This window comes from Charadrius vociferus, unplaced genomic scaffold, assembly GCF_000708025.1.
Source record: "Charadrius vociferus isolate BGI_N301 unplaced genomic scaffold, ASM70802v2 scaffold549, whole genome shotgun sequence".
NCBI lineage: Eukaryota > Metazoa > Chordata > Aves > Charadriiformes > Charadriidae > Charadrius > Charadrius vociferus.
In genome coordinates, this window is record NW_009650103.1 from 707,544 (window position 1) to 732,741 (window position 25,198).

General features: G+C 42.1%; 1 protein-coding gene across 1 annotated transcript in view; it reads right to left on the reverse strand.

The window, feature by feature from the left end:
* Positions 1-1,360: 1,360 nt before the first annotated feature.
* AK8 (adenylate kinase 8) overlaps positions 1,361-25,198 on the reverse strand; it is a 70,712-nt gene continuing 46,874 nt past the window's right edge. Inside the window, exons 11-12 of the mRNA XM_009892235.1 lie at positions 4,607-4,687; positions 1,361-1,607 (exon numbers count right to left, since the gene is read on the reverse strand). Of these exons, the coding sequence (XP_009890537.1) occupies positions 1,361-1,607; positions 4,607-4,687 (328 nt within the window). The remainder of the gene's footprint in view (positions 1,608-4,606; positions 4,688-25,198) is intronic.

Below are 25,198 nucleotides of genomic sequence, written 5' to 3' on the forward strand. Positions count from 1 at the left end.
TTCTTGGATTTCGAAGATATTTATTCTGAGATGTTTAAAGCTGCCCTCAAGGCTGGAATGTCCAATTCCCATTTGCCAAACCCCCTTAAAGGTCTTGAAAATTCTGACCTTAAACTCTCCCAAAATAATACAGTATCCTCAGAGCCATCTGGATAACCAGGGTCTTCCCACCTGAATTTACTCTGCAGGTGTGAGAAGGGAATTTGGCATGCATATCCCTACAGCACTCCGTATAGACCTAGACACACATGATCAAAGACAACAACAAAGACCCAAACTTATTTGCAGCAATAGCATCAGAGAAGTCATCTAAAACCAAAAGGCTTCTGGAGGCCTGTCCTCTCTGAAAGGAGGCACGTGCCTCCTTCATCTTCCCAAACACAGAAGCTTCCAGGAGAAAGTTGAAGCTCCTCCCTGTTCCCCGGTCAAGGGTAATTCACACTCATACCCGGGGGAGAAACAGAGGGAAACATAATAGAGGCATCAAACTCAGCGCTCCTCTGAATCACAACAAATCACACCCCTTTCTTAGAAGCATTAAGGATGTGCACGTCCACCGCCAGAGTCTGAGCTAGCTAACAGAGCACTGTGCTTTTCACCACGGATTTTCCAGTTAAGAAAAGACTTACCTGAGTGTTTTCTGCAGCCAGATCCAGCCAAAGCAAAAAAAAAACCTGGGCACCAACCTGCCCAGCCACAGCTCAGCCAGGGCAGCCACAGGCTGGGAGCCTCACTCCCTGAGGAAAACAGGATTTAGTAACCTATCTGCTCCTGCAGCTCGTTATGTCCTTAATTGGGTTCTGAAAGCCATGGACCTGCAACCAGTTTTCTATGGCTCTGGATACTTTTTCCAGTCCATCTGAGTCTTCCTGCCCAGCTGTGGGGGTGGTCTGCAGCACAGGGTGACTGGGACGGCCGGTGCACCTGCAGAGTGACTATTTTGTCAGAACTTTTTAAACAATCCGAGTTAACAAGGGAGTAAAAACCTCTGCACCCCAGCCTCAAAACATTGTAGCTGTTTTGGGGGAAATTGTGCTGCAAGCTTTGTTCTTCTCTTTGCTTTTGCGTTTGGCTCCAGCTGAGTGTGACAGTGAGGTCGACAGGCAGTGCCCACGCAGTTTTGTCGGAGTGCACTGAGCAAATTAAGGCACAAACACATCTAATAGCTTTAATATTCCAAATTGGTTTCATGGGTATTACATGGTTAAGGCAAAACTACAATTCACTGAATCACAGAATCAGAAAAAAGATATTTGACTTAAACACAGGACCTTCCCTAGCCACAGTGCTTCATGCCTTGGATCACAAAACAAAAGCCAAAAAAAATTCCCATAAAACATAGATTTTTACTCTCTGTGCTTCATAAGCTTTTTGATTTTTTGCATGGAAGGGGCTTAATGATACAGCTTTCTATAAACTCAAAGACAACATGAGGGTCTTGGTCAGCATTGACATAAAAGGCATCTTCATAAAAATCCTCCAGTTCCTTGACATTTCTGTAATAGGTTTCCACGCGGTTCTCAATATTTTCTTCCTTGTCTCTAGGGTTCTGCCTGAGACGGGCTTGGATCTCCGGTGTGGGTGCTGGTCTGAATGTAGTGTGGTATCTGGAGATGAGACAGAAATGCCACCGCTTCAGCTCAAGTTGAGGACACAGTGGCTGTTTCCTAAGATACTCCTTGATTTTGCCTATCGTAGTTCCTTGGAAGTGCCTCTTTCTACTCTAGGTTGGGGTTTTAAAACAATGATTGGAAATTTCAGGGCAAGTAATCTGTCATTCCTCCTCTCAAGAATCCTGGATACTCAAAAGCCAAAAGCTCTCGAGGTGACACAGAGAGAGTGCTGCTAGTGTTTGCACACTTTGCACAAGGTGTAGAGAAATCCCTATTGCATGCCCGATGCTCCAGGTTCAGAAGCATTTCCAGATCTGTTCCAGATCCAATCCCAAGGTAACATGTTTTACTTGTAATCACAGAATCACAGAATTTTCAGAGTTGGCAGGGACCTCTAGAGATCATCTAGTCCCACTCCCCTGCTAAAGCAGAACTGCCCAGAGCACATCACTCAGGACTGCATCCAGGCGGGTTTTGAAAGTCTCCAGAGAAGGGGACTCCACCCCCTCCCTGGGCAGCCTGTGCCACTGCTCTGGCACCCGAACCGTAAAGAAGTTTTTCCATGTGTTGGAACGGAACTTCCTCTGTTCCAACTTGTGCCCATCGCCCCTCGTCCTGTCACTGGGAACCACCGAGAAGAGTCTGGCTCCATCCTCCTTCAACCCACCCTTTAGATATTTATAAGCAATAATAAGGTCTCCCCTCAGCCTTCTCTTCTCCAGGCTAAAGAGTCCCAGCTTTCTCAGCCTTTCATGATGTCTAGTAATCTTTGATGTCTACTTTAAAAAAAACATCTAAAAAAGCCTAACTTTAAACCTTAACATCTGTTAAAAATCTTTGCTGTAGTTTACTGTTATGCTGATGCTGAACATCAGTCAGGAAAAAGCTGGCAAACTTTGAGCGCTTCCTTTGCATTGAATCAGTGAGCCCAAACACAGCCCTGTTTCCAGGCGTTGCTGAAGGACCTGTAACTTCAAATGTGTTTAAGACTCTCAGACATTGGGGACTTTCCTGCCAAGATTCAAAAGTGCAGCAACACAGCTGGGATCACCAATATCAAATTTTGAAAGCATTTCCTATTTAGCAGGCACGTGGGTGAGTGCTTCCAGCGACCGGCAGAAGGGTAGCGGAAGCGCAGCCCTTCCTCAACACAGTCTCCACATCACCACAAGCTCCAGCTTGAAAGGCTCTTCCTCTTAATAAGCCACTACAAGTAGGATTAATACTGTTATTGCTAAAGATCACTGGAAGAAGTTAAGAAGACACAAATATTCTAGTTCAGTCTCTATTTCTGGGCAGATACCAGGTACAATTCAATTGCTGCCATCTTTTTATAGTAGCTGAAGATAAAAAGAGGTTAATTCACAGAGGTAGGTTTTGGTTATTTCTAATTTTCTAATTTCCAGAATGCCAGAATTTGGCTTCCCTGAATTCACAGTTGTAGCTGACCCAACTAGATCAGCAGGACGGGGGATTGGCATCACCAGAGTCCTGCAGCAGCGCCGCAGTCCTGCGCAGCCTGCCCCGACAGCGACACCAAAAAGAATTCTGACGATGTTTCTGCATTGCCAAAGGCTCCCAACAATCACTAAAAGCTCTTTTGCAAACATGTATTTAAACGTCCTGCCATGGTAATTCTACTTAGTAAATGTCTCCTGTGCCTTAACAGAAAACCAGTTTACTCCTTTTCCTGTACAGCCAAATTTTCTGAAACTGTTGGGATAGAAGCAAAGCCGAGGAGAGCAGCGGAGTCTCTGTCTCTGCAGCATTCCAGCTCCAGCTGGTACCATGATGCGGACACAGAGTTCATTCCACATTAGGATTATTTAGAGCACAGCTAAAGGCCACCCTCTTCACTGCACTGTAGCCAGTGGTGCAGGTTTATCGTAATGCTGGGGATTAGACACAGCATCTAAAACAATTCAATTCACAATGAATTTGGAGGGAATAAAACCCAGAGTTTGGAAGAAAGAAGCGTGTTAACTGGAGCAGATATTGAAAAGGCTAATCCTAACGATAAGAAATGCAAAGATGTGTGAATGATTTGCTTCATACTGTTCATTTCTTCCAAACAACTGCATCACTTATTACGAAAACAAAGAGAACAGTTACAGCAAATCACTGTTGCTGTCACAAGTTAATGTTGCACCTTGAGTGAGATGTCTGAATAATCATGCATCACTTTGGGACAAATCCAGTAGTTATGGCCTTAATGTTTGAGACTTCAGCATTTGTCTTTGATTCAATAGGATGCATTTAACCATTAGAAAAGTAAAATAGTGGTTTAAAATTTAAACGTTGGGAATCATAAAAAACAGAGCATAAGCGAAGTTGCAAATCCACACCAATTCCAGCAGGTATTTAAGAAGACATTTCATTGTTACTTGTTCCCCCAAAAACACGGGTGGAGAACACAGTAAACCTGAAGGTCACCGGTGAAACAAGGTGATATGACTGCCAGTGAGATGAACTGCCGCGTTTGAGAACCCAACTTACAGTGACTCAGTCACCCAAACGAGTTTGCTCTACTGAGCAGGAAATATATTAATATCTCACTGCAGACAGAACCATCACAGGATCTGGGGGAAGTAAAATGCAGCAAGTTTTCCATTTTCCCCAGCTGGGAAGCCTTCAAAATTCCCACGGGAATGTCTGAAAACCATCTGCATTTAGGCTAGGTTTCAGACATCTTCCCTCAGCGTTATTTTACCAACCAATTTAGTTACCATTAAAATGTCAGACCTGAGCTACTCGCTACCATAGATTTCAGGCTCCATGATTTTAAAATGCCCTGTTCTGAGAAGAGGAGCTTGCTGCAGCAGGTAGGGGGGTTGGTACTCCAGTAGCTATGAAAGTTTTAATTTTTCTTTTAAGGAATCCCTAAGCAAGAGTACAATATTCCTGAGTTTCCTTAGATTTCTATGAAGTCTACCTGGTGCTTTCATCTCACTGGCAGTCTTGAAAACTGTTAAACATCAGACATGAGTGCTAACCTTTCCCCGGTGACGGGATCAATCCTTCGTTGAGACAGCCGTTCCATGATGGATTCATAGGGGAGGTTAAAGAAAAATACCCTACGGAGAACATAAAAATTAAGTGCATTAACATCCTGAGAACATCACTTGTGACCTTCAGAGTATGAGTTAATCCTTACGTCGATGAATGGCATGCACAAATATGGAAGCGACAGCACTACTCAAAACTGCAGCACCAGAAAACACTAGCATATGCACAGGACTGCTCTGGTTCTGCTCTTCACATCTTGTTTAGTCTCCAAACTTGGCAGAAGCTCTTTGACATGTGTGTGGTGCTGTGGGCACTGACGGGGCTTAACGGACAATACAGTGTGGACACCAGTGACTGAATTAGAGCTGGAGCCTGTCTCGGGGTCTGTCATAGCTCGCTTACAATCTAGCAGTTACCTCTGAACTTCCTCTGGATCCAGCTTCCCAACCCAACTGGCAAATACAATCACAATGACATTCTGCAAAAGGTAAATAAGAAATTGGTACTGTTCCTGTCAAGGACAGAAAAAGAGCTTGTCTGCCAGTATTATCCATTCTTCCCTAATAACAGCACGGCACAACTCAGTGCCCACAAAAGGGATTTCCCTCTTGCTGTTTTAGTCCACTTCCACTTCTTTCGCCCTTGTCTCCCCACACAGCTCCACAGTGTGAGTCCTCCTGTTTCCCAATCCTGTCCTGCGTCCTTAAAAGCAGAATGAGCAGTAAGACTTAATAAGTGCCGCATTACGACGCTGACAATTCCCTGTCCCTTCCTTTAGCACAGACCTGCAGAGACCAGCACTGGGGCACGGAAGGCAGCTCAGTATGGCATAACCCACTCGACAACCTGCCTTGCTGTTCTGACTGCCGAAGAGGAAATATTAATGCTTGATTTTAAGATCAAAATCTGCAATTCCCATTGAGTCTGAACAAGACATAACTGCTCAGCATCTTAAAAAGTCAGATCCTTAGTGTGAGTGGGGTGGGTTCCACGCTATGAACAGCTTTTCACCAGAGGATGGAATGGGACTTGTCAACTCATTTCATAGAGGTTACATAAAAGCTGTGATTTGAATCAAGACAACAGAACCAGAAAACAATATACACCCCGATTGACCCCACTCACATTACACTGGGTATGAACTGTTGTGCCCATCTCACGTTGACTGCTCCTTGGCGCTTTGTTTCATTGTAATGGTCCTGTTAATTTTATATTCCAGTTCAAAAGCTCTTCAGCAGAGAATTCTTGACAAACTGCTGAGAATGAGCAGAGACGCGAGTCCCCTGTCCCCAGCTATTGGAAGAGGCCACTGCAATAGGAGACTAAAGCAGATCTGGACAAAGATCCCATCCAATGACTAATTCAGACCAAAATAAAAAATAAGGCTTGCTTTGAAAACTTATGAAAATAAACTTTTACCAGCTAAGCACAGCCCGAAGCCTGTAAATGCATCTCTCTTTATAATACACCTTCCCCTGCTGCTGCTTTCAAGGCCAGGCTTCCTATTTTTGTTTTTGTCTGCCTCTCACAAAAGATACTGTATGCCTTAGACATTCACCAAAGGAACATTTTACACTGACTGGGTGGGATCAGACCAGATGAAAGGCTGAGCTTTACCTTGGCATGCACATAGCAGATTACTAGAATCCTTTGTAGGATTTAAAGTTATGAAAATCATCTCTCTTTTCAAATGTTTACAGATAATGACTTCTATTCACACTGTGGTAACAAAATAACAGCCAGGAATAAAACATTCAAGATCTCAGAGATTCCAAAGACAGGAAAAGAACAACAGTTTCAGCACTCTTTTATCCCTTACACTCTTAACATTTTGTTTTTCTTTGTTTCTGTTGCCCAACAATGGCACAAAAACGTGATTGTCAGAACAGGTAACATCTGATGATATGTCTCAAGATGAATATTCTAGTAGAGAGGAACAACATTTATACAGTCATGATAATTGATACGGCTTCCTATTATATTCTGAAATAAACAAAACCACTAAAGGATTATAACCTGGCATATCAAGAAAGCTTGTCGTAATTCAGTTACTAACTCAAAAAGTATTATGGTATTTGAAACAGAAGAGCCTAAAAAACTCCACTTAAAAAGCTGCCAACAAAATGAACTCTGAAAGCCTTGTCTGAGATTCCCTTCTTTTTTACACAAGATGCTTCTTATTATCCAGTCTGGTGTCACCATTAAAGAAGAGTGTAGGGGAAGATGTGGGAGAGTATAGACATCGCTGCTAATATGGATTTTTTTCCCCACATGCATTGTATAATGGCACACACAGAATATACTATACAACAGCACAAACTCCTAATCCAATGGTCCTTCCAGTGGAAGGTGGGATGCCTTACCCTGCCATACCAAGCATCTCCTATAGATAAGAGAAAACATCACTCCCCGGGGCTGTCAGTTGAAAATCGTTCAGAAGCAGGAAAAAAAAAGATGAAGGGGAAAAACACTGACAGAACTACCGTCTAGACTTAAAATACTTCCAATTAGAAAGCTTTATTATCATTTTGAAGGAGACACATACCACACACAGTCTATTATGCAGCCCCGGGAGGCTTACTCACATGAGTAAAGCCTATTTACATGTATGCGCTCTCTGTGAAGTGTTAGCCTTGGGTATATGATATATCTCCTGCAGCCCCTCGAGGTATTTCTGAGCAACATTTCACCAGTGTCCCTCTCAGGCTGCTGTGGCTCCGGTCACATAACAAACTTGACCCTCCAACTGTCCAGGTAACACGTTTGTTTGTTTTCTCTTGGAAATCCTCATAAGATAGAGGGCTGCATCCACGACCTCGATCCAGCTTTTAGAGCAGTAATTGGAACAACTCCCTACAAGTACTGGATTCACCTCCAAGGAGAGCTTGGCCCCCTTCACATACCGAGTGCAATTTTTTTTCACATAAACGCATCCTCTGTAAAGCTCGCTTTAGGAATCAGCCAGGCTTTGTATGTTGTAATGTGTCACAACTTCTATCAAGGGGAAATATGAAACAGATGTCATCAGAATTGGTAGACAGGGAGGCGAGGAAACACAGCCTCATATCAAAGTATACTACATTGTACTGCTAGATTAGCATCTAGCGCAGCTCCTCTCTCAGAGTTGGCAAGCTGTTAGTTCAGCTCCGCAACAGGTGAATAACGTCAATCAGCCGCACGGCGAGGGGCGCAGCGGGGAGGGCTGGGCAGAGATGCACCGAGAATCCGCACACCTCCGTCGCGGGCTCAGCACCTACCACGCGGCAGCCAAAAATCATTGGCATCCAGTTACAAATCGGTGCTGTGTGGGGTATGACTCGGTAGAGCCTCTCGGCTCAGGTCTCTGAAGACAAATGTCCCCCTAACTACCACCGAGTGGCAACACTGCTGCTAGATGCAGGACTGAAACCAAGTGATTCGTAAGCAAAGCTCTGTCCTCTCTCCTTTGTTCTCTCTCCCAGGAGAGGGATGTGAGAGAAGGTCCAGTCCTGTCAGCGAGCTTTCACAGAGAATAAAACCATGAAGACAAATGTTAAAAGGAAAAAAAAACTTGTGTCAGAATCCTGCCTCTTCCTCACTGTATTTGACATCACTTATCTAATTTATTACAGCTTTCAGATACATTAGAGAGATTAAATTCCAACAAATTAATAATGTTGATGACACCTTCACTGTGTACCTAGTCAAATGAGAACTAGTTGCCTTTGGATGACGATGAAATATATAAGGCCTCTAACAGCTGGAATGTAACGTCGTTTCCCCACCAGCCATCTGGCATTCCAAAAGGGTATTCGAATCGCTTCTGGCTTCTGACTATTCAGACAGCGTTGTCTAAGATCTTAGAGGTCACCAGGGCATCCTGATGGCTTCCCTTCGCAAACGGAGAGAGGAGAAGGTAAAAGTATGGGCGGCAGAAGTTTTATTTCACACCTGATCGTGAGACAGCATTTTTGGAAAAATGTGTGACACAATAAGCGAAGAAAGGTTTTTTGACCTACACAATTTATCTAATGCCGAACCGCACTTGTTCCAGATGGCATCCAGCCTGGTTAATCCAAGTTATTAACAAGTGACAGCACTCAGAGTTGTCCACAGGAGAATTTTTTTGGTGGCACTTTTCCTGTTTTGTGGACATAATGTCACTGACACAAAGCACCTATACTGGAAAAACTATGAGTGTTGCCATTAGAAAAGCAAATGCTGTGTGCCTGAGTTCTGATATCCCTGAGGTAGGGATTGAAGCATGCTGCTCCTGCGTCACCTTCCAGGATGGCTCCGCTGCCTTCCCAGCTGTCTTCACATCTCAAGAAAACTAAAGCTCTGCCTGTGAGCCATAGCCTTCCACCGGTTTTGGTCCTGTAATTGAAACAGCTGTTTTACGAGGCTGACCTAGATGGGTCCAGACGTTGACTGTTCTAGACCTGAGCTATTTACTTAGGTCAGAATCTCATCCTTGGCTTTTCCTATTACCTGCAGTTGCTCTGGATTGACACTGGCGGAGGGGAGACCAAAGCCCTTTTTTTTTTTTTACAAAAAGGAAAATTATTGTCTGTGAAATTTGACCTATACCATTAAATTTAATTGAATTCATACCTTGTTTTCATTTAAGGATGAAAAGTGATACAACACGATATCTGAGACAGAATCCTGACTCCCTTGCTGGCTTTTAAAAACAGAGACTACGGACTTGCTTGTGGCTGTACCAGGGCCAGATAAAGCCTTGCAATGAAGTTAGGATGCTTCAATTAAAAAAAAATATACCACCAAACAACACTGGGCCACTTTTATTGTAGCATTTAAACTTTTGCGTTGAAACTGCAACTTTAAAAATAGTAAGCTATTAATCTTTCCCTTATTTTCTTGACTCCTATATATCTTCTCCCTCATAGGCAGGTACCAGCTGCCATATTCCCATTCTTCACGCTCTGCACTCTGCAAAAAAAAAGAGGCCCCTGCTGGCCAATTCTTGTTTAAAATTGTGCATAATTGATAGTGGCAAATCTACCCCAGCTGTGTCTAAAACCTCTCCAGGGGCAAGAAAAACACTCTCTGTGACTGTCATTAACTACTAAATTAGCAAGTGCTCCTGGCAGTTTACAATGTACCGCATCACTCTGCTTTAAAAAAAAAAAAAAAGAATGTGAAGATCAGATGCCTGTGTGATCTCAAAGTTAGAGCAAACTTTGCTGGCAGAACCCTAGCTAAATCAGAGCAAAAGAGAATGGGAAAGAGCGAGCGAGAGAGAGACAGAGAGAAAGAGAAGGAGAGGAAGGAGAGAAAGAAGGGAAAGGACAGGAAGGGACACAAAGTCACTCTCTTTTCCAGACAGACAAAAAGAAAATGTCAAATTCAAGGCTAGAAAATTGAGCCTTTCATAAGGCACAGAACATCTTACTCAATATGGAGATATCAATACAGTGTTATCTGCCCCTCTGGTGCAATTCCCCATGGAAAATAACTCTCCTGGAGGACTTATTTCTGGCAATGCAATGGCTACAATATTTGTAATTGAGATATAAAGTTGAAAAAGAGATGAGGCTGCTGAAGTGCATGGATGCAGTAGCCCTCTAAAAGGCTACCACAGGTAAATCCTTATGTGATCACTGGCACAAATGGAAGCTCCGCCCTTTGGTTCATAAGACAGAGCCAAAGCAGGCGGAGAAGGAAATAACACAGTTCTCGCAAAAGGATGGAAAAGCCTTGGGGGGCATTACGGACTGAACTGGCAGAGAGACAAGTACCATCTCTAGCAACTGTCCTGAATTCAGCTAAACTGTAAGACCCATTGTTAAAATTGACCACACTTTTTGGTTTTAAAAGTTTCCAAAAATGCATAAAACTGTACAAACTTCTGGATCATACTGGAACCACAAGCCAGACAGCAGTGGATTCGCAGGCTTGGCTGAGATGCAAGAAAAATCTTCATTGCAAAAAGGTCTTCCTCTTGGGTAGCACCATTGAATTATCACAGTAACATGGCCAATCAAGTTAGTGGTTCAAGCTGACAGGTACAAGGAAGTTCAGATTTGAATCCAAGTGACAAATCCCAGCTGAAACCCAGGTTATCCTGTCTTTATTGACTTCCTCGCCAGAGATACCTGACTTGGATCAATCAGTTCCCCTAAAGCACGCTCCCTTTCCTGTGGTACAAAGACACCTTGAACCTGAAACCTTGACTAAGCCTCTTCTCAAGAACTAGGGTCCTGGCCACAGGATCCTGAGCACATTGCATTTCCATAATTACATTCTGCATCCCCAAATCCCCTCTTAAAAATTAAACTGGTTACATAGATCCCATCTGCCTTTTCCACAGTCTTGTTTGGGTTTCTCTCAATGCAGCTATAAACCAGGTATTTTGCCCATGGGTAACCAAACTACAAATGACCTTCTGAGGCTGCACTACTACTGAATGGACATGGATCTTAGTTTACTTTCTACCCTAAATACTGCTTCTGCATGTCTCTGCAATGGATGAAATGATCCTTATCTCTTATTTATGGAAGGAGCTGTTGGGAGGTTTTATTCACTGATGTCTCTCAAATTCTGGGATAACTTCTGATGAAAGATGCTTGATTCTATTTTGAGAAGTAATTTCACCCTCTAGGTTTTGCCCATAAGGGAAAATACATTGCATAAACACTAAACCACAGGTTAATTGGCACAAGCGGTTTGCTCATTGAGCTCCTATAATGATTCATGTGATGACAAGCTATTTCCAGACACTGGATCTTTCTTTTCAAATGGACGCATTTCTGTCGAATAACTACAAAAGGCAGCTAAGTGGGGCACTATTCCCAGGACATGGCTTCTGGCCAGGGGAGCGAGATGAACAACATCCTTCGTAGCTGCAGATGTTCCTTCCCTTCACCAGCAGTGCAGAGTAATGACTCCGTTAGATGTTTTCCAGCCATCAGTTAGATGTGCTCAGCCTCCTACAGCCCAGACAGCCGAGGTGGCAGGGTCCCTCCTGCATCCCACCCCACCAGCCTGGTACCTCAGCAGCATCTCAGCGGGTGCCACACCAGCTTACGCAGGGGGGAACAGGCGCAGCCCTGCCGGGTAGCACTGTCTGTCTGTTTTACAGAACAATGGGCTGGATCTCGAGCTGGGATAAAGCAAAGTAGCTCCACTGGCATCACGCAGATTTACACCAGCGAAGAACCCCAGGCCTTTTGGCAGCGAGAGCCATTCCATGCGACAGTGGTCTGAAGAGCTACCGGCTGCATAAATGTTACATCGGCACAGCGAAAGGCACATGTATACAGAGCAAATGTTTTCATACTAGGGGCTTCAACGCATTTTTAAAGCTTCTTTTGAGAAGGCAATATTAACTCTTTCCATATGCAATAAGTGGCTTGGATGCATTAGTACCTCCATTCAAAACTGCTTTACATTTCTCCCCTCATTTTTATTCTTTGCCTCCTTCTTACTCTCAGCTGTTATTCTAGCATCTTTGCATTCCCCCTGGAGTTCATTCCAGCGGTGCTTTATGAATCACAGAATAAGATGGCAGCCAGCACCGCTTTAGAGTAATGTGCCTGGCACGATTTCCACTATCCGCAAGGTTAATCAAACTCAGTCTCAGATAATCGAAAGCCTCTGCAGCCCCAGAGGCCCGAGGTCAGGAACCTGAACCCGCTTCCCCAAATGCAGCCATGTTTCCTTAGAAGCGTGCAACCCTCCCCTGCAATAATTAGATTCTGCAAAGCAAATCTTGAGTGGAGCAAGAACTCCGGGGTTAAGCACTAGCAAACTCGTATCAGAACTGATGCCTTTGCTACCTGTCTGCAGCTTTTCTCTGGTACCTCCCGCTCCTAACGAGGAAAACTATACTTTTCTTTCTTAATAAATAAATAGAATCAAATTTATAGTAAATGATGTTTAATCTTAAACATTCCTATAAAATGCTACATTAAACTCCCCACACCCCCATCATTTAAACACTAACTTTTGTTGTTGTTAGGATATTTGGTATATAAAATAAAATAAAATAAAGAACTGACACCAAAACCGTGTATGATTCGGGGGCAAGGGGAGGGAAGAAAAGAATGGATTATAATGTGTCATTTTATATATGTGTCAAAGGAAACCAATTTCATAATAGGGAATAAAAATTCCCTGTTTAAATACTGTCAAATAAATCCTCAAATGTAATAGGGTTCACTTCTGGGGAAAAGAAAACTAAATCTGATTAAATATTAATGTGGCGTAGTATTAATTAAGAGAGAAAAAAGTCCATCAAGAGAACCCCAATATGTTTACTGTGTCCCCAGGAAGCTGGAAAATTTCACAATCAAGTGTGTAAATGTTCTAAAAAAGGGTCCTGAATATTTTATGAATATTTGTCATAAAACAGAAATAATAACCACTGTGCAGAGCTATTAGAATTAATATTTATGCTGCCCGCCATGAAATATTCATGGGGACAGAGAAAGGGGGGCCCGTAAGACAAGAATTAATTTACATTGGGCTTGGTTTACCCGCTGGCTTGATGTTTAAAGACGGGTTGACAAGCCTCCATATGAATCCGTCAGTCACTTGCAGCAGTAGGTGGGGTGAAGGCAGGGGGAGGCGGGGGGAAACGGGTCCAAGCTGCTGACAGCTCACAGATTGAGTTTCTGACAGCCCTTAAAAAACCTAAACGGCCCCCCACCTTTTTTTCCTTCTTCCATTGCCCAAGGCGCTCTGTACTGCCACCGTTCATCCGATCTCCCCTTCCATCTGCTGAAATTAAGGAATTAATGAGCGCTATACACTTTACAGCGGGCCCCAGGAATGTTTACTGGTGATTAAATTATAATGCAGCCAAGCTGTATAATTCATGAACCAATTAAAGGAAGTGTTAGTTGATTTGATGGGATGAGGACGTACAAAAAGCATTTAACTAATAGGGAACCGTGGGCTGCCGGTCGCTTTGGCTTTCTCGGATTACGCGGCTAATTGCTCTGCTTTATAGGGCTGTCACAGATAGCCATACATATTTCATTGTTCTCAAATACTTCAATTGTTTGCTTTCGTGTTGCTGCTGTAATATGTAGAAGCCCAGCCAAACTTCAGTGTAGTTAAAGCACTACTCTGCAAAAGCAGGTTGCTCCGGGAGGAGGGAGGAATGAGAGGGGCAGAAGGAGAAGGCTGGCTGACAAAGGAGTAACTTAAAGCCTCCGAGTTAAATGTCACTCAGCAATTACATGATTAAAAGGTGCAACATATGATAGTCTTTTGTTTTACAACTTTTTGGACACTAATATTCTATGCTGACTTCACCACAGAGAAAATATTGGTACACTAAGATGCATTTTTTTTTAATACTGAGGAGCAAAAGAAGAAGGTGGAGAGGGAAGTATATTTAAAAAAATCCAGCAGGGAGGAGCTAGATTGCTGTGGTTATCAAGAATAATACGTGTTTTAACTTACATGGTGCGATATTCTCAAATACATAAGAAATGAAGGAGGTTGATTTCCCATCTGGGAGAATGCTCAGTGTCTAATTCGGAGAGCTGCTGAGTCGTGCTAGCTAGTCATACCAACAGCTTCAGTTTATTACACAAGGAATGGGGGAATTTACCATTTCTGCTGTTTTACAAAGCACTCCCCCCAGCTGACGGGCCACGGGATTTGATGAAATGGATTCTCTTGACTTGAAGAGGCTTATCAGTCAAGAGACTCCTGTCCTCAGTCAAAACCAGGCACGTTCTAGCAAGAAAATCCCCAAAACCATATACAGAAGTACAAGTATTACTGAAGAAATTAGGTACTATCAGCTAAATGTCACAAACATATGCACTATTTTGTGGTTAGACACTGAAATCTATTGAATAAAGAAGAAACTGGGTAAATATGCTATTTCTGTAGCTCAGTGACGAAGACTGTGAACTTCTGTGGGTCCCTATTGAGGTATACTGTCACCCACCTGAGGAAGACTGTCGTAAATCTTGACCTCCTGCCTAATTTAGAGCTTTACATTTCAAAGTGTTGTATAAACACCAACTCAATGACTTTCAAGATATCCTATTATGTAAAGCTTATAATCTGGTTCACCTCTTTCCTCGCACCCCTTCCCTCCAGGATTTGGCTTTAGAAAGCAGTCCCTGTGGAGTGCCCTCACTGACACCGCGGTTTGTGCCTCTCCTCCTCGTGTGCTCCACCCTACAGCGCAGGGCAGGAGATCCCCCCTCCAAACCTGCCCACCCCAGAGAAACCAGAGGCTGTGCTGGTTTGCCAGAAGCAAAACTCTGCAAAACCACACCAGTTTCAAGAAAGGTTTTGTTAGGTAGGGACAGCCAACAGCTGGTGCTCAGGATAACTCTTCAAAACCGGCCAGCTTCACTTTTGACATTCCAGTTAGGAACCATTTCCCAGCCAAGCGCCACAACACTAAACTAAGAAAATCCATCTCTGTCCTTCTGTTGGAATTGTTCTGTTTTGTATAAAGAATTACATCAAACCAGAAAAGCAGAACAACTTTGTAGTCCAATGCAGGTGTTCACCGGGGGGGGGGGAACCTTACATTCAGTAAATACCTACTTTTTTCTAAAAAGCAGAGCAAGCCTAAGAAGCCCCAGAAAAGAGAAGCTGAACATCCCACTTCCCAGGACAGCACTCAGATTAGCAGCCTATGAGTTGTCCAGGTGGAGAAACAAGTGGGAAAAAAAATCTTGGGATACTAAAGAAAAAATATTTCTCATATAGCTTGACCCTGCTGTTAAAAAAGTAGTACGCCAAAAAAAGGACTCTTTTAAATAATTTTCTTTATTCAGAACTACTATTGTCCCTAGCTTCTGGGTTAAGTAATGCAAAACTTTGGTTTAGGACATCAGTTTAACAGGTAGTCTCCAAAATAAGGGATAATGACACCAGTTACACAGCAGGAAAATTTGCCATTAACGCCCTGCATGGCTGAGTAAAATGGAAATTGGATTGCCTGTTCTAGAAAACAGAAAGGTTAAATTGTCTGGGAGATAAAGTCAATCCTAAACTCAGCTGAGTGGGCAGTGCCTAGGATCTGCAATCTGACTAGCCAGATAATCATCTGCACGCTTATACACACAGCTGAAACACAACATGTGATCGTGGCAGGCCTTGAATTATACCATTGTTGGATTAAACACATCTGCAGTTTGCTAAAATCCATTAAATATGCTCAGAACCTGGGATAACAACAAAGTGTGTGTGTGTGTGTCTGTGCTGACAAACTGAATGACCTCACGCACTGGTCCCAGAAACAGCAAGCCGCATCAACGTGGGCCTTACATGGGGAAAAAGCGGAGGTGAGAGGAGACCCAGGAATCACTTTCTGCCAATGATTGCTAACAGGAAACGTCAGAACTCGGCAATGTCAAGAAATCAGAAGCACTGCAGAAAGTATTTTCTTTGTTGCTTTTGAAGTGCCCTGGATACAATCAATCATACCGAAAAAACCTCCTATATTTTGGTTCAATGTGGAAAGGGCTATTTGCATTTCAATATGTTCAACTTATCCTGCCAATAAAAACATGGAATCATGAAGAAGAGATCAGGCCACTGGAGTGAAAAACAAGAGATGACATCCTGCAGACCTTTCAGATAAAACAGCTCCTTGCTTGTAACATTTCTGTTGACGTCCCAATATTTCTGAATGATTGGGTTTTCAAATGAGATCAGTCAGCATGCAAATGAGGAAACGGGATCAAGACATCTCCCATATCTGATTGGGTAGAGAAATTATCAAAAGACCCTTTTTTCATATCAAATTTCCATCACAAAAGGTCAAACTTTCAACTCCCATTACTTTTGCTAACTGCATTTCACTGTGCCTGCCAGCTCATTGCTGCTGCTGTTTTCAGAGGAAAAAAGAGAAGTAACAAATGATTACATCTTCTCCCACATCTGTCATACAGGATGGACAAACATTTTCTAATCTGATTCTATTTTTCTCTACAGCCCTCAAAATTCTTGCAGCCAAAACATCACTTCTGACCTGATTAGCTATTCCCAGGTTGTTTTTATTTTTCTTACTGGTTCTCTTCTTATTTCCTAGCCTACAGACTGACAAGAGCACCAGCTGTGTTGCCAGAATGTTTTGTTCGACAATTTGGCCATTTAAAATACTTTTTGATGTGTGCTTTTCTGAAATATATTTCCTTGTGTTGTCTGGCTGGACTGATGCCTAAATACTCAAGTAATGGATGTTCCAGAAAAACAAAAGACAGAGAGCGAGCATCATTCCCCCTCAAATCCTCACATAGCTGTACTTCCCTTGCAGTCCATCCCCGACAACAAACGCTGCCTGGCCTTCGGTAGATGTTGATCCATTCCTCTAGTGAACATCTGATCACGGGTTGACTCCAAGGCTTTGCCAGAGGACTTACACCCTTGTGTCCAGGGGAGTAGCTCAGCACCCTGAGGTCTCCTCCGCTGCTTTTCTAGGTTTAAAGCTGAATTTTGGAGCAGCAGAGATAGCAAGTGGGGCAAGCACAAGAAAATGAAGACACTAGTAAAGTGCAGGAGTCAATGTATTTGCTGCTACTGGTCCCATAAAAATTCTCTCTCAACATTATTATCATTGCAACATATATAACCCATCAGATTAGTACCTAGAGATTTCTACTCTTCTGATTTTCTCAGTTCTTATTACTCAACAACTAAATGTTTCACAAAGCCATTTCCTACAGAAATATTTATGTTCCCAAATGTTTATTAGCCCCTCTATCATGATCAAGCTTTTACGAGCACTCTATACAGAACTCTGAATTAAATACATAATTCCCGATCTATCAGATCTTGGCTTGATGCTGCGTTTGGCTATTTTATACAGCAAGGCTCTGTAGTGAACTACAGAACACCTTACAGAAAAACTAATTTATACAGTAAAGATATTTCTATCCAACACTGACTGCGTGGGTTAGTGGTTACAGAAAACTAATGAACACCAGGAAGATGTAGGGTTTAAATTCCAGCAAAAGCACTTATTCATTGTGTTAGGTTTCCTGAACAAGCTTTTTAGGTAATTTCTATGCAACTACAACATGAGGCCCTGTACCATCACGTGCTGAAAGGAGATGGAAGATGCTCCTTGTAAATGTTACACAAATGCTTCTCCCTCACTCGCTTCACATCACACAGGTGTCCACAGCTACACAGAGTAATTCTCCCTCAATCGGTGGTAATTGGTTGGACTCTCTATTCTTGCTGGTAGCTGCAAGTCATAACCAGTAAAGAGAGCAGACTGTTACCTGGCTCCAGGTGCTATTCTCCCAGATTACTTCCTTCATCTTTTGATTTTTCATTTTTCTTCTCTACTTCTTTTGACCAAAAGTGCCTGTGGTGATTTGTGAATATCTGTATGTACCTAATAAACTAAAATTTTGGCCTTTTTACCACATCAGATCAAGGCAACGTTCTCAGCTCCTTGGTACCCAACAAATGCCAGTTGCAGAATGCAGGGAGACTTTGTGCATATAAGTTCTCCAACAGCAAAATAATGACGATTGTATTTTATCTTCAGGTCTCTACTCTCACAAATCTATTACTATTGAAACACTAATCATCAAGCCACCAAAATGGATAAAAAGTCTTTGTCTGAAAAGCTAAAACTTGTAATGTTCTCTTTTTTTCCTGGGAGAAGTCTGGTCAAAGGTTGTTCCAGGATGAACTGGGTACCTTAGCCACTGGGCAAGGTCTGGAGTTGACATGATTTAATAACAGGCTCTTCGATGTAGCTGAAGAAAATCTAAAAAGAGCTGTTGACTGGAAGCTATATTTGACATTCAGATGCATTCAGAACTGAGGTGTGGGTTTCTAACGATAAGTAACTGCATAGCAAGTTACTCAGTCTTGGACTGATGGCACAGGCAACTTTTAAACAGTGATTTTTTTCATCTAAAAGATACTATCGTTCAAACAAGACCCTCTCTGAATCTGTTGTGAATTACAATGTGTTTGGAATTAGCCAGAAAGAACCTGACATCTAATCAAAAAGAAAAAGAAGTATTTTTATTCTTAGAACTGTTTTAAATAAAAAAAGATTCCTGTTCCTTAAAAGGCCTAACAACTTTGCATAACTGTTTGTACCTTGAAAATAATTGAAGGTACGGGCACTCACCTTCACTCGCAGTTTGTACATACTGGGAAAACGTGAAAAGCTGAACATTTATAGTTATTCTCTCCCTAATACAACATAGAATCCTGCCTAATACCATAATGAAAAAACCCCCAATTTTTACAAAATCAAATCCTCTGTTTTTTCCAAGGGCAAAAGTCCCAGATTATATAACAATTAAGGATTTTCAAAACACGCTGTTCATACAGCCACGCAAATCCACTGGCACAGCCCTACTGTGCGCACCATGTAAGAATTAGGCATATTTAGAAGGATCAGACCTTCACAGCATATTTAGAAAGACCAGACCTTCACAGCACGTTTTTGCAAGGGCAGGGAGGAACCCAGAACAGGTTTTTGTGTAGTCTTCCAGTAAAGAGCTTACGCTGCCATTGCCATAAATCACCCCAGAATATCAGCAGTGATATAGCATCTTTCATTAAAAAAATACTACAGCTTCTTTCAGGAGGACTGCCACTTGCCATTTCTTTTAGGTAATCAGATAGCCGTTAATTAATAAACCTGTCAGGTGAATCATCCTGCTCCGGTCATCATTATCCATTCTGTAACAGAATCCTGCTATCATCACCGCTATCCACCCCATAGCTTCCAGCTCAATTAACTTAATGCTATGCAAATGAGAGGCTCTCCTCATCATTAGCTTATAGCCCACAAATGTTAATAACATAATTGGGCCTTCAACAGGGTAATTAGACACGATTTCTTCCATTAGTCTTACAAGGCTAATTATTGTTGATAGGAGAGAGGGGATGAGTCCCAGTGCTGCATGCAAAGAGGGGCATCTGGTTAAAGCAAATATAGACAAAACATCAACAAGGTAAAACAACAGTTCCCATCTATAGCAGGGTCAGGTAGGGCTGGGGGGAAGGAGGACAGCACGATGAGAAACTTAGGAACCACTGGAGAAATTCTCTACGAGGCAGGAGCTAAAGCCAAACATTCAGCCTGAATACAGAGCTCTCCTATACTTAGCAGGAAAACAACACGAAGCCACTCTCAAGTTTTTGCAGATGGGACAATTTGGAAGCTGTCCTGATCAAACTTCCTATATTTGCAATGCAAATACACAGCCAAAGAGGGACATGGAAGAGATTTTAAGAAATTAATCTGTTCCTAGTTCTCCCTTGTCATTGTGTCCAAGCTTCTCTCCTGCCATCACTGGTTTTGCTGTGTTTTATTGGATGGTTTTTCTGAGGAACAGCTACTTACTGTAAGAATTACAGAATTGGAATGCATGAATTCTTTAATAATCACTGAGCAAAATGCATTTCAGATATTTATTAACGGAAAGTTAATAAAAACCTGGATTTGGTATAATGGACTGCGAGTAACATTTTTAACAAAAAAAAAATGGCAGCAAGTTTTCAAGCTGAGATACACTTTGAATGGTGGAATGGAGGCTAAGGGCTTGCTCCTACAGCAGCTAATTTTATGCAGTCTCATCCACGGAGGTTAGAAATGCACAACTGCAGTCAGAATTCTGTGAGCAAACCGTACTTTTAAAAGGAGAAAGTAAACTTTACAACAATACGGGAAGTTCACCATACCCAACACAGCTTTGACAGTTCAGTGTTTTACTGCAACGTTGCTAAGAAAAATATACATCAATCTGAAGAGTCCAAAGGACTCAAGGGGTTGAAAAAAAACATCATTTCTTTATTTTGCTTCTGTTTTCTTTAACTTTGGGGAGCGTTCATGGCCAATACAAATCCTTCGATTTCACTGAATGTATGTGAGGAGGAACTCTTCCTATATACTTGGCCTGAAAATCAGCTTAAATTATGTTCACAAAAATAGCAGCATTTACTAAAAGGTTAAATGAAACAATTATTTTTAAACCTGCTGTACCTTGACATTGGTCAGTTATATCAAAAGAACAGACTGTCCTCTGGATTGTTCACTCAGAGCGTATCAGTGGGATATTAATCAGCATTCATATCAGAACAATATTAGACTACAATTTTTTAAAAAATAATTTTTATCATATGCAAAACATGATAGTCTTACTGAGATCAGAAATACAGCACGTTAGAAAAGGATAACATTTAAAAGCCTCTGTGGGACAGATAAAAGTCTTACTCAAAATGTATTTCCAGCCTTACAAAGGACAGAGTTCTGCAATACAGAATTTTGTAAACATAATGTATTTAGGGACAGAAAATATGATCCTTACACAGCACAAAAACACTCGGTCACCACTTATACCTGGGCCAAAAGAAGCCAATTTAAGTGATGGCGATTAATACATTTATGTGACTGCAGGTGATCCAGACCAATAGAATTAGATCCAGTGCATCTGTCAGACATAAGGGATCATTCCTACATCTTTCCTGCAGAATAAGCTATGACAGTACTCAGCTCCGCTCTCTTAAATTGCCCTGCACTTGCTAAATTTACTTACTAGAAAATTCTGAGCAAATATCTTGTTCCAAGGCAAACAGCAGTAAATCCACTGATGTTTTAATGAAGATTACACTTTCTAATCCTCATGGTAATGACAAACTAGTCTCCATTCAATATGCAATATTACTTGACAGTTTTAATCACCCAAGCCGTATTATATTTGCTACAGACTGATGCACTTGTCTTCCCAGATCTTCAGCTTGGAGAATCTAAGCAAAAGCAGCATAATGCCTGTTCTGCCTGTGGTTTTCAGTATGGGCCAATTTTGCCAGTCACACTAGCTCTGAGCAATGGCTCGCTCTGGGATTAGTCTCAGATCCAAAGAGACCACTAAATCAGAGCACAGCTGGCACAATCTCGTCCTAAGTTTTTACTCCAGAAATCCTGAATTCTAGTAATCATGGGGTTCAAAGATAATGCACATTTGTAATGTAGTTCCTCTAAAAGTGCTGCCCCTGTGCTCTCAATGTCAGACAGCAAATGCAGTAACAGACTTTCATAAACTCAGTTTTAACCTGTACAGATGTAAGGGTGACCTTTCTACATTTACTCAGAATAATAATCAGCCAACTTTTGCTACCACACTGCTGAAGTAAATGGTAAGAGATCAATGGAATTTGAGCTACCTGACAACACTGGACAGCCCTCCTTTTCCTGTCGCGCTTTCTCAGACACTAAGTGTCTCCATCCACAGTTCTCACACATGCAAAACCTTCATCAGTTTTATCCATATGTGTAATCTTACCCAATGCAAACTAAAATGCTGCCACACCACTGCATTTGAAGTTTTCCTCCCTCGATTTTTCAGAAGTTTTTCTGGTTCCAGTCAGATCTTTAAACCAGTAGCTTCCTACAAAATCAGACTTGCATGTATATGGTTCTTATTTATGTGTGAACTACTGAGGAAATTAAGGTAAAATTTTGAAAATTACTGCTTTAGTCCATAAAGAACTCTTCAGAATTGGCAAAGCACATCATATTTTACCCTGCTGAGATCAATCAGTGTTGCATTCCACGAAATGCACTGATGGTACATGACTGCGTTCACCTATGTCTTTCCCGCATACCAGTCTTAGCAAAATTGTTAGTTAAAAGTGACTCTATACCAAACAGCCTCACAGAAGAGCTGCAGAATGGCCCCTCAGGTTCGATGCTACAGCACTCAAACAGCATCTTGAATACTGCTGGATCCCAACCCAGATGGAGCACAAGATGAATGGAGAGCAAACTGGGATGCCCGAAGGAACCCAGAGTTCAGTGAGCTCTCAGGGATGCTCTTAGGTTTTTATTCACACATTTTGGTCACCAAAGCAAAGAGACTTCAGAAGGGAAAAGCACAGGTTAGATGACTTGACTACTACTTAAATGACAACACTGATTATTTTGACTGTTTCATTTAAACAAAAGTTGTGGCTCAGGTGAATGCCCTGAACAACCTTTGTTGATTTGTAAGGACTGGTACCATGAAGCTGTCAATGTGAAGCAGGATTTTAAAACCCTGGTTCTTCTTTCAGGCAGTTCTCAGATCAACATATTTTCCCCTGACAAGATGGAAATGTGCAAGTTCCCCATACTGACCACAGGACACCCTTCATCTCAGCTTCCTGAGTAATAGGGGAAAGGTTTTCCATGTGTGTGAGAACTTGGCTAGTTGGTTCAGTGAAAATCTTCAGTTTCTTCCAAGAACTAGAGACAATCTCAAATAATAATACCCATCGTAAACAGTTATTCTCTGCAGGGATGCAAGCCAGCCCTTTGCCCTCAAGTGACTGACAGCACGTAAGGGCACAGGACTCTTGTGTAGCTGACCAAATCAGGCCTTCTCGGATCTTGACTCTTTCTGAAATGTTGCCTGCTCTAGCCAGCTCCTTCCAAACTGCAGAGTCAAGTATTCAAACAGAAAGTTTCCCATAATGCTGAATTTGACATCATTCAAAGTTATTTGACTCTTCGTGATTCAAATATTACCCAGTGTCACCTACTCAAAGTCACCTTGTTCAAATTGCTGCTGCCACACCGGCATCTAATTTTGGCAGCCAAAGGAGGAGCTAAGAGCTCTACCTTGAAAGTGTGGATACTTTATGGCACTTTGTGAAGAAGCACTGAAAGCATTAAGCCCAGCGCTTTCACAGTTTGACTGTATCTGTTCCCACGTGGAGAAAGCAGAGACATTGCTGGTTTGGTTTGCCATGTCTAAACCTTGCTACCATTGCCAAAACTGTGAAAAGTAGCCCAGACTCCACCGCTTTCAGAGTCTTCTCTCTCTCTCTCTGGGTAGGTATTGAGTTCAGAATGGCAGCCTTGTTACCGCTGGCATCTTCTGAGAAAAATGGTTTCAACATAAGGGCAATCAGGACAGAAAGTCTTCAAGTTTCCTAATGTTTCCTTATTTGTAAGAGGTAGCTACTGCAGAAAAATATCCCTCCTTTCAGCAGTAAAAAGAATGAAAGGATTATGCATGTGGGTTTGGGTCCTTAAAAAATAAAAATATTGACTTAGAAGTAGCAGCTTTTCTTCTTTCTCTTCCTGGAGACTTAGGAAGCTTGCTGAGATCAGAGATCTCCTTAATTGCTGTATCCATGACTTCACCAAACAAACACCAGCCATCAAATGAGCTTGTATGAGGTAACTTCTAAAAATAATATCTGCCTCCCACAGCTGAAGCCAAATATACTTCCTAGTCTTGTTGGAGCAAAATAAGAAACAAGACGTGATGCTTGTGACAGCAAATGCAGCATCCTACAGAAAGTCCATAGACAGATTTTAAAACTGCATTTGATGTTTTGCTATTGTTGGCTCAAGATGCATATTAACGCCTTTCCCCAGGATAGAAAGGCTCTTATGGTACCAATATAGGTCAGGCGGAATGTGCAGCAGAAGTGACATAATGTTTCTGTTGTAATCATCCAATTTTCTATCTCTTGGATTATTTAATAGCAATAGCTTCTATTTGGATTAGTGTTATGTTATGCAGGAAGAGAGAGCACAATTTAACTATGAACGAGCGGGAGAACGCAGAATAAGGATTCTCCACTATGGATGAACCTCAGAAATCTGCACAAGGAGCTGCTTCCGTCAGATTTGTGTAGGGCAAAAGACTGTGCGTGTGCGGCTTTTTGCACTACATGTGGAGAATTAGTTGTCACTGTTAAGTAGCCCATGGGTGTGACTGCTTAATGGAGCCTTCACGCCAGAGCAATGCATACCTTTTTATGCACAGCTGGTACACATAGGGTAGTGGGAGCTTCCCTGATACATTTCGAACATTACAGAGTGCTCAGCAATGCCTCTTGCAGTAGAGGTAAATCAAGAAACAAAGGTAAATGACTTAATTAAACTCTTGTCAATGAACAGGGTAAGTCTCAAAACGCTTGCATCAAGAGATAACACGACGACTGAATTACTGTAGCTTGGAAAAGGCTACTGTGGATTAAACTGATCCCACTCACTCAGGGAAGCAGACGAGTCATTCACCAGTCCAGGCAACAGGAAGATTTGTTAATTTTGCCCAGCAAGCACAATCTACAATGGCTTTTGTTTGGGAAAAAAATTCTTATCACTTGGCCAGGGTGTTCTGCTCCCTCAGCGCATGGCTTTGCGGGTACGTGCTGTACAGTCAGCACAGCTGAGAGGGTGGTACCTCCACTGGAGTGGGGAAGACAAATAAGAATTCATCACCTAAAACACACTTGCCAAAATATGTTTCTATTTCATAAGCATACCGTTGACCTCAAGAAGATCCTGTGCCTTTAGCTCCCGCCGTCTTGACCCTTAGTTTTTACCAAACCAGTCAGTCTGTCTGACTTTGAACATGTGAGGGAGGAGGAGGAGACTGGCTGAGATGGGAGCACTGATGTGCAAAGTGATAATAAAAAGGAAACCAATTAGCATTAGCGAAGACAGCAGTCAGTAAACCAGCAACCATATAATGGCTCTGGTAAGAGCGAGCTGCTTTCTAATCAGAAGAGACAAAAAAAGAGAATGATTGAAACAGTGAATTGGTCTGCCTATTATTTTTACTACTTTATAAATTAAGCCAAATCCTACATAGGTCACTTGGACTTTTCCTACTGTTTCT